The 14,119-nt window shown below is 39.2% G+C and overlaps 1 protein-coding gene across 1 annotated transcript in view; it reads left to right on the top strand.

Annotated features, from left to right (window-relative positions):
• Nucleotides 1-14,119, top strand: part of RAP1A (RAP1A, member of RAS oncogene family) — a 92,156-nt gene that overhangs the window by 76,107 nt on the left and 1,930 nt on the right. The window contains exons 4-7 of the mRNA XM_040998723.1: nucleotides 1,848-1,904; nucleotides 3,737-3,877; nucleotides 5,816-5,959; nucleotides 11,713-11,828. Coding sequence (XP_040854657.1) covers nucleotides 1,848-1,904; nucleotides 3,737-3,877; nucleotides 5,816-5,959; nucleotides 11,713-11,799 — 429 coding nt within the window. The 3' untranslated portion in view covers nucleotides 11,800-11,828. The remainder of the gene's footprint in view (nucleotides 1-1,847; nucleotides 1,905-3,736; nucleotides 3,878-5,815; nucleotides 5,960-11,712; nucleotides 11,829-14,119) is intronic.

The raw sequence follows: 14,119 nt of genomic DNA on the forward strand, positions 1-14,119 counted from the left end.
AATTTGTTATTCTCTGAGCATCGCGGTTACAGATTTTCAGGTTACAAGCACACTTGTTGCATTTGTGGTGGGGTGATAGTTTGTGGCCTGCATTTTTCTGGAACTTTCCCAAAATAATTTGCTAGTTAAATCTTTAACTACAAAACAAAATTTTTGCCTAAAACACTAAAGGCATAGCTTCTCTTAATCCCTTCTTTAGTAAATGCTTCCACACAGTCGAAAATTGATCCTTTTTTAGGCCAGCCTTCTCTTTTGTAAGACAGAAGGAAAGTAGAATTCTGTGCATAAAATTTAATCTTTGGGGCCTAGCAGGTAACATCCTTGCCTTGAACACTCCAGGATCCTATATGGATGCTGGTTCTAATCGTAGCAGCTCCGCTTCCCATCCAGCTCCCTGCTTGTGGCCTGGGAAAGCAGTTGAGGATGGCCCAAAGCCTTGGGATCCTGCACCGACATGGGAGATTTGGAGGAAGTTTCTGGCTCCTGGCTTTGGCTCAGCTCAGTTCTGGCTGTTGCAGTCACTTGGGGAGTGAATCATCGGACCAAAGATCTTTCTCTCTGTCTCTGCTCCTCTCTGTGTATCTGACTTTGCAATGAAAACAAATAAATCTTTAAAAAAAATTTAATCTTTGGAGCCGAGTCAGTAGTATAGTAGGTTAATCCTCTGCCTGTGGTGCTGGCGTTCCATGTAGACACAAATTCTAATCCTGACTGCTACACTTCTGACCCAAGTGGAGAATGGCGCAAGTCCTTGGGCCCTTACACCTACATGAGAACCCAGAAGAAGTTCCTGACACCCAGATTTGGACCAACCTAATTCTAGCTGTGGTGGGCATTTTGGAAGTGAACCAGCAGGTAGAAGATCTCTCTCTGTGTCTCTGCCCCCACCTCTGTAACTTTTTCAAGTAAATATTTAAAAAAAAAAAAAAAGAAGAAGAAGAAGAAAACATGACATTTACACAGTTTTTTGCCTTTTTAAGAAGTGCCTTTATCTTAAAAAAAAAAAAAAGTTTGGACTCTGTTGATGAGTTTACACCTCTCTGTTCCCTTTTAAAGATTTATCTATTTTTATTGGAAAACAAGTTACAGAGCGAGGAGAGACGAAAAGAGACATCTTCTGTTTGCTGGTTCACTCCCGAAATGGCCACAATGGCCAAAGCTGAGCTGGTGGGAGCCAGGGACTTCTTGATCTCCCATGTGGATTCAGGGTCGCAAGGACTTGAGCCATCCTCTGCTGCTTCCCTATACCATAAGCAGGGAGCTGGATTGGAAGTGGAGCAGCAAAGACGCAAAACAGCATCCATATGGACTGTTTTCACCACAGGGGAGACTTAGCCTTCTGCACCACCATGCCATCTCCCCTCTGTTCCCTTTTAAAGTCAAATTATCATGTGAGTTAAATCTTGTACATGTTTAAGTAAAATTTTAACTTGAATGTGGTAAATTGGCAGTTATTTTTTGTTTCAAAATCATCTTGTGTGCCTTTTGAACCTTTAATACAATTTCTTATTTTGTTTTCTCTGAGGAAGTTATGTACCTATACTTTTTTTCCCTTCAGAACTAAATCTGATTGTTACAGTTTTTCTTAAATTTCACAGAATGGTTGTTTGCTTTTAATAACAAGTACAATACAGTGATTGGAAAATATCTAAACTCAACAGTAACCTCTTGGCTTCTAAAATACTAACAGAATGTGGTTGAGCCCCATTCTTGATGTGGCACTGTATTCAGTCCCTGCCCATGCAGCAAATCTTGGAGAAGATCTTTAACATCATGAGGTATGTTAGGCAACAGACGAGGCTTTGATATTTCTTTTCATGTTTTGTTTTTTTTTTCCTTCCCCACAGCAAGTTGAAGTAGATTGCCAGCAGTGTATGCTCGAAATCCTGGACACAGCAGGAACAGTAAGGATATTATCTTTCTTTGATAGATTTGAACTTATGAACAGGTATTTTCAGAATTGCTGAATAATGCTCAGTAAAAATAATCATTCTGTTTAGGAATAGGTTTTACGAATGTAGGGCATCTTAGATTTTGTGTATGAAATCAGCTGTGATGTGTTTAATTGCCACCATTGAGTTCTCCTGAAGAATCTGTGTGTTGGCTTTTTCTGTTGACGCAAAGAGTGTGTAAAGTGCTTTAGAATTTAAGTTCTTTTAAATCCAGAATGTTATTGAGATAGGCCTGTCTGTGAGTCTGAGTTGTCTGCCCTCCCTCTCTGGCCCCACCTCCTGTCATCACCTCCTGGCTCAACTTGTAAAACACTTCGCCTGTTTCCCCTCCAGGCCTTTGTGTTGGCCGTGCCCTGCCATCTAGAAGATTCTTCTTCCACATACCCACAGAGCTTACTGAGCTGTTACCTGGGAGGCCTTCCTCCCAGAGCATCTTGTAAACTATAACAAAGTTCCCACCTGCCCAAAACTCTGCCTGCTCTCCTGCAATGCTTTGTTTTTCCCTGCAATATTGATAAACTTCCCACATACTGTATACTTTATTTTTGTCTCCACATACTCCTCCAGGCTGTATTCACCATCCCTCCCCTAGTGCTACAGCAAGGTCTGGCACATACAGGTCCTCCTTGGGTATTTACCGAATGGATGAATCTTACTTGATTTATTATATGATTAAGTATTTAGATGATGGCACTATTTAATTAGTTACTGTAATTGTGCTTCCTGGAATCTACACAGGTTATAGAAGGAAATTCTAGGAAACCCCCAGTTTTAATATCTTTCTCACAAAATGCAGTGGCAGTAGTATGGAAAATTCAGCATAGTCCTTTGGCACTCCAGAACCCAGGGAAAATAAGTGATGGTGTCGCGTACTCCCTCAACTGTACAGTAAATGCATCAGCCAAATTGGAACAATTGGAACTGTTTCAGATGTCCTAGACAAAATGCAGGTGGATGGAGATCCAGGAAGCAAAGGCAGCAAAACTCTTAAGAAACATTGTGCATTAAGGTCTTTTACGTACAATACATCCAAAGATGTGAAGATATAAGATACATAGTTACAAAGAGCCAAGATGTATTTGTGTACATTTTAAACATTTTACCACATTTGCTTGCTTTTGCTACCATGTGTAAAATATCCATTTTGTAAGATTCTGTTATATGTTACTATCTTCAGTTCTAGAGTAGTGATAATCACCAAGTAAGAAGGAGTGAGCAGAACTCTAATTGGATGTGACTGTAGCGTGGGGACCACATGTTAGCAGTTAGTGGGTCTAAGTAAAGGCCGTGGGTAGTCATTGCACTGTTCTGCATATTTTCTACAAGTCTGAACATGGAAAATCAATGAACACATTCTTATCAAGAGAATCAGTCTGCCAGTATGTGGAACAGTGTGTGCTAGATGATTAGGTCATAATTGAGGGCTGGAATTATGCTTCGGACTGTTCTTCACTAGATACAGCAGTAGTTATTTCATGAAATTCCCAAGCAAAATTAAGGTATGTATAAATTTTTAAAATAATAATTGTGTACAGTTCTTCTAAATCACAGAAAAGCAGATTAAGGTGGAAATTCCTTCTAATTTGGTAGTTTTGTTGTTATTTTTTATGGTCACCCTATTAGGGAATAGGAACATTCACGTCAAAGTGAACTAAAAAGTACATACTTTATATCTCATTTTTTTTATTATAGCATGTGATCTTTTTAAAATGTAGTTTACTTGTAATTAGTCTGTTACAGTAAAGAGCTTTATACTGTCATAATTATATTATTTTTTATTATAGGAACAATTTACGGCAATGAGGGATTTGTATATGAAGAATGGCCAGGGGTTTGCACTAGTGTATTCTATCACAGCTCAGTCCACATTCAATGACTTACAAGACCTGAGGGAACAGATTTTACGGGTTAAAGACACAGAAGATGTAAGTATTTCTTTTCTCTAAGAAGAGTACTTCTAACAGAGTAAAAATCTTTACTCTGTTAGCCCTACCTTCGGACCAGAGAAGGTCTCCCCAAGAGGCCACTGAACTTATCTGGACAATAAGACGCTGAACTTTATGCTAGGCATGTGTTTGCAAGGAATGAATCTCAACTGAACTTGAACTATGGTTATGCAACAAGGTGGAGGAATCCACCATGGGGGGAGGGGTATGGGAGGGGTGGGGGGAATCCCCAGCGCCTATAAAACTGTACTACATAATACAATGTAAGCAACAATTAAAAAAAAAGAAGAAGAAGAGTACTTCTGTCTTCAGCCAAATAAAAGTTTGTGTTGGGCTCAGTGAAGTAGCCTAGTAGCTGGGGTCCTCGCCGTGCACGTTTTGGGATCCCATATGGGCGCTGGTTCATGTCCCGGGGGCCTTGCTTCCCATCCAGCTTCCTGCATGTGGCCTGGAAAAGCAGTGGAACATGGCCCAAGGCCTTGAAACCCTGTACCTACATGGGAGATCCAGAAGGAGCTCCTGGCTCCTGGCTTCAGATTGGCCCAGCTCTGGCCATTGCAGCTGCTTGAGGAGTGAATCAGCAGACAGAAGATCTTCCTCTGTCTCTCTCCTCCTTTCTGTGTATCTGCCTTTCCAATAAATGAATCTTTAAGAAAAAGTTTGTTTTCTCATTAGAGAATTTGAAAGGTATTTTCCATATGCCAAAGGGCCCCTGAAACAAACCAACAAACAAAACCACACCCCTTTCAAAATGAAATCACAAAATTGCATGCTAAAATGTTTGTAGAATGAGGAAGTACATGATCAGCTGCTCATTGTGCTATGTAGATAAAACATACAATTAAACAATACTTCACCGGGCACAGCCTGAGATTCCAGCATCCACATGAGTGATGGTCTGAGTCCTGGCTACTCCACTTCCCATACAGTTCCTTGCTGATGTGCCTGGGAAAGCAGCAGAGGATGACCCAAGTGCTTGGACCCTGCCATCAGCACAAGACCCAGATGGAATTGTAGCCCTCTGAGGAGTGAGCCAGCAGATGGGGAATTGATAATCTCTCTTTCTGTTTCTAACTCAGCCTTTCAAATAAATAAGGCAGTCTTTATTTTTTTTTCATAAGTCATTCTTTATTACAAACACTTCCAAGAAGTGAGAGTTTAGTTTTGGAAACCAGTAGTTATATCAGAGAAACAGTATTCAAAGAGCATTGAACATTATCAGGAGCCAGCAACTTACAAACAAATGACTTTTGTTCTCCAGATACTTTTTATTAAGCAAGTTAATAAATTTTCTTGCTTGTCTGGTTTAAGGAGAGTAGAAAATCATAGCCCCATGTGACTGAGCATCCATGACATGTAGAAAAAGAGATCACAGCTGCCTTTTGGCTTTGTTGCTAATCTTTCTTAACATCACAGCTAGACAGATGTTTGAATCTAGACGTCAAATGCACATAGATGAAGGCCCCATTTCTGTGTTGGTCTTGTCACCACTTTTAGCTTTTGATGATATGTCAGTGAGTTGAAGCACTTAAGTCGGTATCAATGAGTACATACTCTGTATTCCAAGAGGGCTTTTTTTGGTTTTTTTGTTTTTTGTTTGTTTGTTTTGGTTCTTTTTTTGGTTTCTTCTTTTTGTTTTGTTTTGTTTTGTTTTGAATTCAGCTCTCAAAAGCAGCATGAAAATTTGGGGAGTCTATTCCTTACATAATTTGACAAATGACTATAATAGAATCCCTTCTGTATTTCTTGGTGTCTACTCTCTTCCCCTCCCCTAACATGTGCATATATCTTTAAAGGCACTTGGTGAAGCTGAGAATTGCAACACATTTCAGCTGGTGGCAGATAGTTACTTATTTGTAAAAAGAGGTTAAATGCTGAGTATTTTGTTTTTCATTTTCTGTTTTCTCTTTCCTATAGGTTCCAATGATTTTGGTTGGCAATAAATGTGACCTGGAAGATGAACGAGTAGTTGGCAAGGAACAGGGACAGAATTTAGCAAGACAGTGGTGTAACTGTGCCTTTTTAGAATCTTCAGCAAAGTCAAAGATCAACGTTAATGAGGTAACCTGCAGAAACTGGGTATCACAAATAAGTGCCTTTTAATTTTCCTTGCCTTTAATTCATTCCTCAGGGTTTGTTTGTGTGTGAGTGTTTAATGAAAACCTTTTGTTCGAAGCAATCTTGATTCTGTCACTTTTAATATGACACTGATTCCTGGAAACTGTATTCTTTAGCTTGGACAGGCTCATGTTGGTGACTAATGACGATACTTCCTTTCTATTGTCAAAGAAGTTAAAAGTAAGAGAATATGTATAAAATCCTGCTAAGCCTCTAAACGATTTGTCACAAAGTAGTGTGTGAAAACTGTCACATTACATTTGTATTGTAATACTTACCTATCAAGATATATATACATGTGTTCTAAACTCAGGAAAACAAGCAGTTTATTACAAATTAATTTTTTTAATTTTATTTTTTATAATTTTTACATTGTTGATTAGGGCTCAAAGGGTCAAGGGCTACAGGAAAGTGGGTAACACCATTGTTATCACATTCTCTCTCTCTCTCTTTTTTTAATTTCTGTATCTGGGATAAAGGGAGAAGCCCCACCTAGCCTCCCACCCAGAGAAACTTCATCTGAGGTGATCTCAGACTTGATTCTTGTGTGTGCATGCCAGTACAGGGTCCGGCACAGTCCATCGCCCCAGTCAGCTAATTCATGTGCTGGTGGTTGCAATTGCTGGGTCAGTTCTGCATCCAGCCCTGTCTTCTACACAAACCAATGGGTATTGCAACCCAGCCTGATCTTGCCCACCACACACTTGGTCCTCTCACAAACCAGTGGGAGCTGCAGCCTAGTAGGAGCAACCCATAATAACTCCCACCAGGCCTGCCCCCTGTCCTGGTTTCCATGCTTGCCAGTGTATACTGCAGACTGGTCCTGTCTGTCCCACATCCCATTCAGATATCGTACATGCCGATGGGCATTGAAGCCTAGTTCAACCCAACCAGCTTCTCTATCCAGCCCACACACCTGCTGGTGCGTACTGTTCTGTGTAGCTATGCTTGCCCCAGTCCTGGTTTTCATGATTTCCAGTGGGAATGATAACCCAAGAGGGAGTTTGCCCACTATTTCCCTACTTACCTATCAAGATGTATATGCATGTGTTCTAAAGTCAAGTAAGAAAACAAGCAAAGTACTTTATTACAAATTAATTTTTGCTACACAAAATGATATTGCTACCTTCATGGAATCAGATTTGCCTGAGTCTTGCCACACCTTTTGGTGCATGTGGTGCCTTTCGTACATGCCTGGAGGTTAGGGGGAGCATGGCTATGGACAGAAATGCTTAGCAGGCATGTAAAGGGTTTTCTGGTCCCAAAAAATTAGTGCATTTCCTAACTGCCCAATTCAACCAAACAAAAATGTGAGATAACCCCTTAGCTTTGTTAGCTTTCAGCCTTAAAAAAAAAAAAAGAAAAAAAAAACAAGTGGAACTCTTTTCTTTCTTATTCCCTTGCCTAGTATTTGCCATGTGTAGCATTAGCAGAATGGGTCAGAATTCAGATCATTTAGGGCACAGGTAAGAAAAGCAGGTATCCTTGACTGATACACTTATACACTATTATTTAATTTCTAAAATGACCAAATTAAATTTCCAGTAGAAAAAAAATTAAATATGCTACATACAAGTCTATGTTTTACAGACTATTTTTTTTACATCACATAAAAGTAAAAAATTAGTATGTTTTATTTATTAATGAAATATTTACTCAGTGCTTTTAATATGTCTGATACTATGTTAGACACCCAGGCAACAGGTAATAGTCACCCAGACAGACACTGCTTCTGCCCTTAAGAGGGTCACATCTAACGGGGGAGAGGAACAAGACTGCCACTGCGAAGAACAGGGGATGTGGTAGACTTCCAGCTTCCATTTTCTCTCCTAATAGAATTACTTTGCTAAAAGTTATCTCAAAATATGTGGTTATAAATAAGATTTTGGTTTTTAATATAGCATTTTCCTTTTTTTAAAAAGTAACTTTAAAAGAATTCATTAAGACTGGTGAAAGATGCTTGGCTCTTGGAATAGTAGTATGAAGGTCGCTATACAGGATGACTGGCTTCAGGAACCTTCTTGTCCCTGTCCTCACCCTTTCTGCTGTCCACCCCACTGAGCACCACATTGGCTGGGACTAGGTAGGATGAGGTCTCAGCTCTTGGAACTTGGAGAAACTGTTTCTCACCTCACAGCATTCCACATTTGGAGAAGCTGACTTGCTGCTATCCTGACAATCCAGCTACCAAATTCCTTTGAGTTAACAGTTCCTTAGACAGCTTGTGCCTTGTAAATGTTTGTGTGATTTTTAAATGGCTCAAGCTAGAGGGATAATACCTTCCCAGGATTCCATTCTTGGCCTCAGATTGGAAAACAGGCAAGACTCACTGCTTTACCAAAGAGCACTCTGACTCTGACGTATATGTGTTGACCATAGAACTTGTACCGTGTTCTTAAAAAGAGCAAACATTTATACCAGAATCGCATCAGTTTTAATCAGGAATCAGTTGTTCTTTGCTAAGGCTGGAACAGTAATTGTAATCAAGACATCCTTAATTTAAGAATGGGATAGGGATTGAGAAACGTATTCTGTGTTCCCTTCAGATTTTTCTGTAGTTCAGAGAGATGAGGAAGAACTTAAGCTGGGGACTTTCAGCATTTCTCACCAAATATTATAGTTCCAACTTCCCCTCATCACTGAGCCATGTGCTGCTATGATGTAGGCAGTGTTTTCCAAAGAAACCATTTAGAATAATACTACAGAGATTAGTTCTCTCTGTTATAGCATGTTCCAGAAACCAGAAACTGAGTAGCATGAACAAAGTGAAATAGAATCTGTGTGCTTTTAATTGACTTACTGTTCTAGTTTACCTTTTGATTATTTTTCATATTATAACTTCTGCACTGAGCCTAGTGAGTCAATGAGAACTATTTTTGGCTTATGCACAGTAAATTTATGAAAGTATCAAGAATTGTGAAACACTTGGACTTTGAAATTCAAAAACCAACTACCATTTTGTTTGTGCATCTTACGTTTTCAAACTTTTTTTGCAAATAAGATAATTGGGAGTTAAATGATTTGAAGAAGATGGACCAGAAAGAATATATTATGTCAGTTTTATAGTTTTGAAATAAATCACTCTTTGTTATTTATTTTGTAATCTTTGGACAGTTTAAAAGGTTAATAGGTAATTGTTAATATTTCAAGATGTTTTATTTTAAAATTTGACTCAAGATTAAGAGTACTTTAGAGAGAACAATTAAGAATTTCTGTTTACCCTTCATCCAGATGCACACTTATTAAAATTTTGCCACTTTTCCAGAAATACACTTTTACTCCTAAATATTTTAGTAAGTAAATCCTCAAATCAAAGGGCTTCTTGGGTCCGACGCAGTGGCCTAATGGCTAAAGTCCTCGCTTTGAATGTGCTGGGATACCATGTGGGCGCCAGTTCTAATCCCAGTAGCCCCACTTCCCATCCAGCTCCCTGATTGTGGTCTGGGAAAGCAGTCGAGGACAGCCCAAAGCATTGGGACCCTGCACCCAGAAGAGCTCCTGGCTCCCAGCTTCAGATGGGCGCAGCTCCAGCTGTTGTGGTCACATGGGGAGTGATCATCAGGTATAAGATCTCTCTGTCTCTCCTTCTCTCTGTATATCTGACTTTGCAATAAAAATAAATAAACCCTTTTTTTTAAAGGCTGCCTTATGTAACTACAACACAGTTATTAAATTGGGGAAAATGGCATTGGCAAGATCTGTGTTTGTGGTATGAGTATGTGCAGATTTTGCCAGTTGTCCCTGTGGTGCCCCTGAAAGCCAGTACATTTCTAAAACCCGCCACTACAAAAACATTGCTTATTCCAGATGGGTAGCAATAGGGGTGTTTGTGATACTTGCTTTTTAATCCAGACACTAGTAAATGAGTGCTTACATTTCATAGCAAAAAGCCAAGTTCAGTGGATATAGGCTATATTTTATGTTTAAACACATTAGCATACCTAAACCTGTGAAACTGTGTTAGTGTACCAGAATTAAAATAATCTGAATTTGTTAAATAAATAGCAATGTATTTTTATCTTCAATACTTTGCACTTTTATCTAATAATTTACTAACAGAATATTTTTGTTACTTTGTATCAGTGTTCAGTAAGACTTTTTCTTATTTTTAGCCTTAACCAAATTAATATTACTAAAATAGGGCAAGCAAAAATCATAGGCCCAGTCTACACATGACACCTTGAGAGGGGCACACTATCACACTGTCATTATTGTCCCATACACCAAAAGTACAACCTGAATCTAATCACGAGAAAATACCAGGCAAGCTTAGGGGAAATCTGTAGCATGGCTAGGCTTTGTCTTTCAGAAATGACAGTGCCCTGAAAGACAAAGGCCAGGGAACTGTTCAGATTGAGAGGGAGAGATGAGAGATGATAGGAAATAAACGTCAGTATGTGATCCTGTATGCATCCTGTTTCTAAGGGGAGAAACTGCTGTAAATTTCTGGGACGGTTTACAGACATGAAACTTGGGGCAAGTGCTGTGGCGTAGTAGGGTAAGCCTTGGCCTGTGGAACTGGCATCTCGCGTGGGCATTGTTTCTAGTCCCGGCTACTCCTCTCCCTGTCCTGCTCCCTGGTAATGTGCTTGGGAAAGCAGTGGAAGATGGCCCAAGTGCTTGTCTTGTGCATCCATATGGAAAACATTGAAGAAATTCCTGGCTTCAGATCTGCCCAGCTGTGGCCATTGTGGCAATTTGGAGAGTTAACCAGCAGATGGAAGAATTTCTTCCTTTCTCTATCTCTCCTTTTCTCTCTCTCTAAATCTGCCTTTCAAATAAAAGCATACAGGGCCTGGCATGATGGCTTAGTGGCTAAATCCTCACCTTGCACATGCTGGGATGCCATATGGGCACTGGATATGTGTCCCAGCTGCTCCATTTCCCATCCAGCTCCCTGCTTGTGGCATGAGAAAGCAGTCAAGGACGGCCCAAAGCCTTGGGACCCTGCACCTGTGTGGGAGACCTGGAAAAGGCTCTGGGCTTCTGGCTTCAGATCAGCTCGTTCTGGCCATTGCAGTCGATTGGGAGTAAACCAGCAGACAGAAGAGCTTTCTCTCTGACTCTCCTTTTCTCTGTAAATCTACCTTTCCAATTAAAAAAAAAAAAGAGCATATCTTCTAAATAAATAAAATTAGATTAATAAATAAAAATAAAGAAACAAATTTTGAAAAAGGAAATAAAAAATAATGCATTAATGCTTAAGTGTCTTGAATCTAATAACTATAATACAGTTAGCAAGAGAACATCCTTGTGTTTAGGAAATACACTCAACTAATAAGGAACTTCTTTGCAGACTACTTTCAAATGATCTGGAAAATAAGGGGGTGTGTGGGTGCGAGAGGGAGACTAAAACTGAAGTAAAAGTAGCAAAATGTTACTTGTCCGTGTGGGGAAAATATACAGAATTTCTTGATTATATTGTTACGCTTTCTACAAGTATAAAATTTTCACTACCCTATTTTCACTGTTTTTTTTTTTCTCTTAATTTAATATTGAGTTAGAGCAAGTGTATTTCCTTCATGAGTAGTTAAGTCCTACATTCCCCTGATTGAGTCTTCTGGGACTTTTTAAGAAACATGATTTTAAAACAAAGCAGCAAAATATAAATCAGAGTAATTCTTAGCCAAAATTGTTCTTTGGAACTCAACCTGGAATGTTGACTGACTGTAATTTTTTGTTTCGTTTTTGCTTAGATATTTTATGACCTGGTCAGACAAATAAATAGGAAAACACCAGTGGAAAAGAAGAAGCCTAAAAAGAAATCATGTCTGCTGCTCTAGACCCATGATCTGCAGCAGCTCTGAGCCAGGTAAGATGCTCAACGCAGAGCAGATGCTCCCTGTCTGCGGGAGGAGGGCTAGGATTGGTCCTCACCTTTGTCCCTTTCGGTTTCACCTGTTGCAGTATTTCTGTGCTTTGTAACTTGTGCTTGTGGTATTTAGTTGAGGTAGCACCCATTGCCTTCTCCTCATGAGATAGATTCTGAAGTCTGTCTGAACACAGACCATGTCTGTTTTACTCACTATTTTGTCCCCAGTGTTGCTGCAGAGTGGTTGCTCAAAAATATTACTTGAATGAACCAATGCTTACCTAGATAACTCCTACATTTATGCCGAATTGAAGTGAAGCATTTGTTCTTTTACAGCAAAGACATAATTGCACATTTGATCAGTTGTCTCAAGGTGAATATACCCGTATAAATAGTACTTATTCCTCCCTAAATGAGCCCCTGTCCTCATTTCTAACACCACAGATTAAACTTGCCTATGAACTTCACATGTAATGTATTATTTTGTATCTGGCTTCTTTCTTTTACGCTGGGTGCACTTGTGTGTGCGTGTGAGCATGTACATGCATATCTGATGGCTGTATGTCGAGGACTATAGAGATCAGAAAATATACTGTACATGCTGGTAGCTGCTAACACATTTCTTAAAGTGGTCACGTCATTTTTTAAGTTCCACATCCTCCCCCAGATCAGAATTGTCCATCTTTTTTGTCTGAGCCACTCTGGTAGTTAACGTGGTGGCATAATGTTGTAATTTACCTAGTAGTCATTTTCTCTGTGGTCGGGTTTGATTTCTTTCAACTAACCATTTCATCTGTAAGCTTCTGGGTGGTAGTTGACTTTTAAGTATCATTTATATTTTCATTAAGTGGATTCATTAGAGAGGAATTAGAGGTAGCATTTTAACTGCTTATCAAATGATAAATCTGGCTCTGTAGGACATCTGGTTTTCTTTTAACTTTGTATTTAAATTCCCTGGACAGTTTATACTTCAACAGCTTTATAAATAATGCCATCAAAGAATATTTTCATGGAGTGAATTTATGATGTAATTTGATTCCAATTATGTGAATATTACTAAACTTGGTCCAGTTAGAAAAAAGTAAATTCCTTGCACTTGAGAGTTGGTTACAGCAGCTTTTAAGTCTCTTGGGCCTATCTAGTGGATTACCTGTTCCAGAGCTTCAAAGATGTGTGAACGATATATTTTTTGGATAATCATATGTGAAAGTAGAGGGAAAATGAGCAGAAAGGAGAACTGAGCATGGGAATTGTCTTCGGGAGTCAGAGTTAGGAAGGATAGCTTCTGGCCAAGTGATGGCTAATTTAAGCTCTAAGTGAAGCCTTGACTCAGTGACTTTAATCATCGGTACCGTGAGAGGGAAGACTGGTAGGATGGCTGCTGTTAGTGTTTGTGTAGGTGAGAGATAGAGACAAGGAGGGCTCCAGTGGCTGAGCAGTATTGTTTCATTCTCTTACAGTTAGTTGCTCATGATATCATTACCTTAGCCAATCCCAGTTTAGTTTCCCATTCTTGGCAAATGTCCTTTCAGCTTATGTTGAACAGACAAGGTGCCTTCTCCTGGCCTATTGCAATTTTAAAAATTCATCCTTGCACATCCAACAGTGTGATGGTGGATGGCAAGCTTTACCTTGGAGGAGAGAGAGAGAGAAATCTAGTGATGATTTCCATCATGCTTGCATAAATTCTTAGACTCTGATATGTAATCCACCTTATACTGTACTTAATAAGTCACTCACTGTCTCAATGAATGCTTGATAATACCAAATAATAGGTGACTTAGCAATTGGAATAACTTTGCAGTGCATTTTATTGTGTTGTAAACTAAAGTGCCGTGTAGTTCCTGTGCTTTTAAACCTACTGTGGTTGACTAAAATAACAATTATAAATGTTTTACATTTAGTAAGAGTATGTGAACCTTATTAGGACAGCTTGTAAGGCTTGAGGCAAAGTTGTGTTGAAACATGCTTGTCTGTCTTATATAACTTTTAATGACCTCTGAGAGGAATTCATCCATGGGAGTTCTTCCTTGGTCTGCTTCTACTGAGTAGTCAGAATAACTTTGATTCTTTTCCAACTTTCAGTGAGTTTTATTTTATCATCTCTTGCCTTACCTGTATTAAAGGTGATGATCCTAACGTGCACCATCATAAAATGATTCAATAATGAATTTCCATGGAAAGTTTGTGCTGCAGGCAAGTGTCATTTGCTTAGCAGCAGTGCAGTTCTTAAAAAAATAAATGGAAGTAAAATATCACCATTTTTTTTCTGTACAAACAGGACTGCTGTG

This window comes from Ochotona curzoniae, unplaced genomic scaffold (genome assembly GCF_017591425.1).
Source record: "Ochotona curzoniae isolate NIBS_2020 unplaced genomic scaffold, NIBS_Ocur_1.0 scaffold_1037, whole genome shotgun sequence".
In the NCBI taxonomy this organism is placed as follows: Eukaryota; Metazoa; Chordata; class Mammalia; order Lagomorpha; family Ochotonidae; genus Ochotona; species Ochotona curzoniae.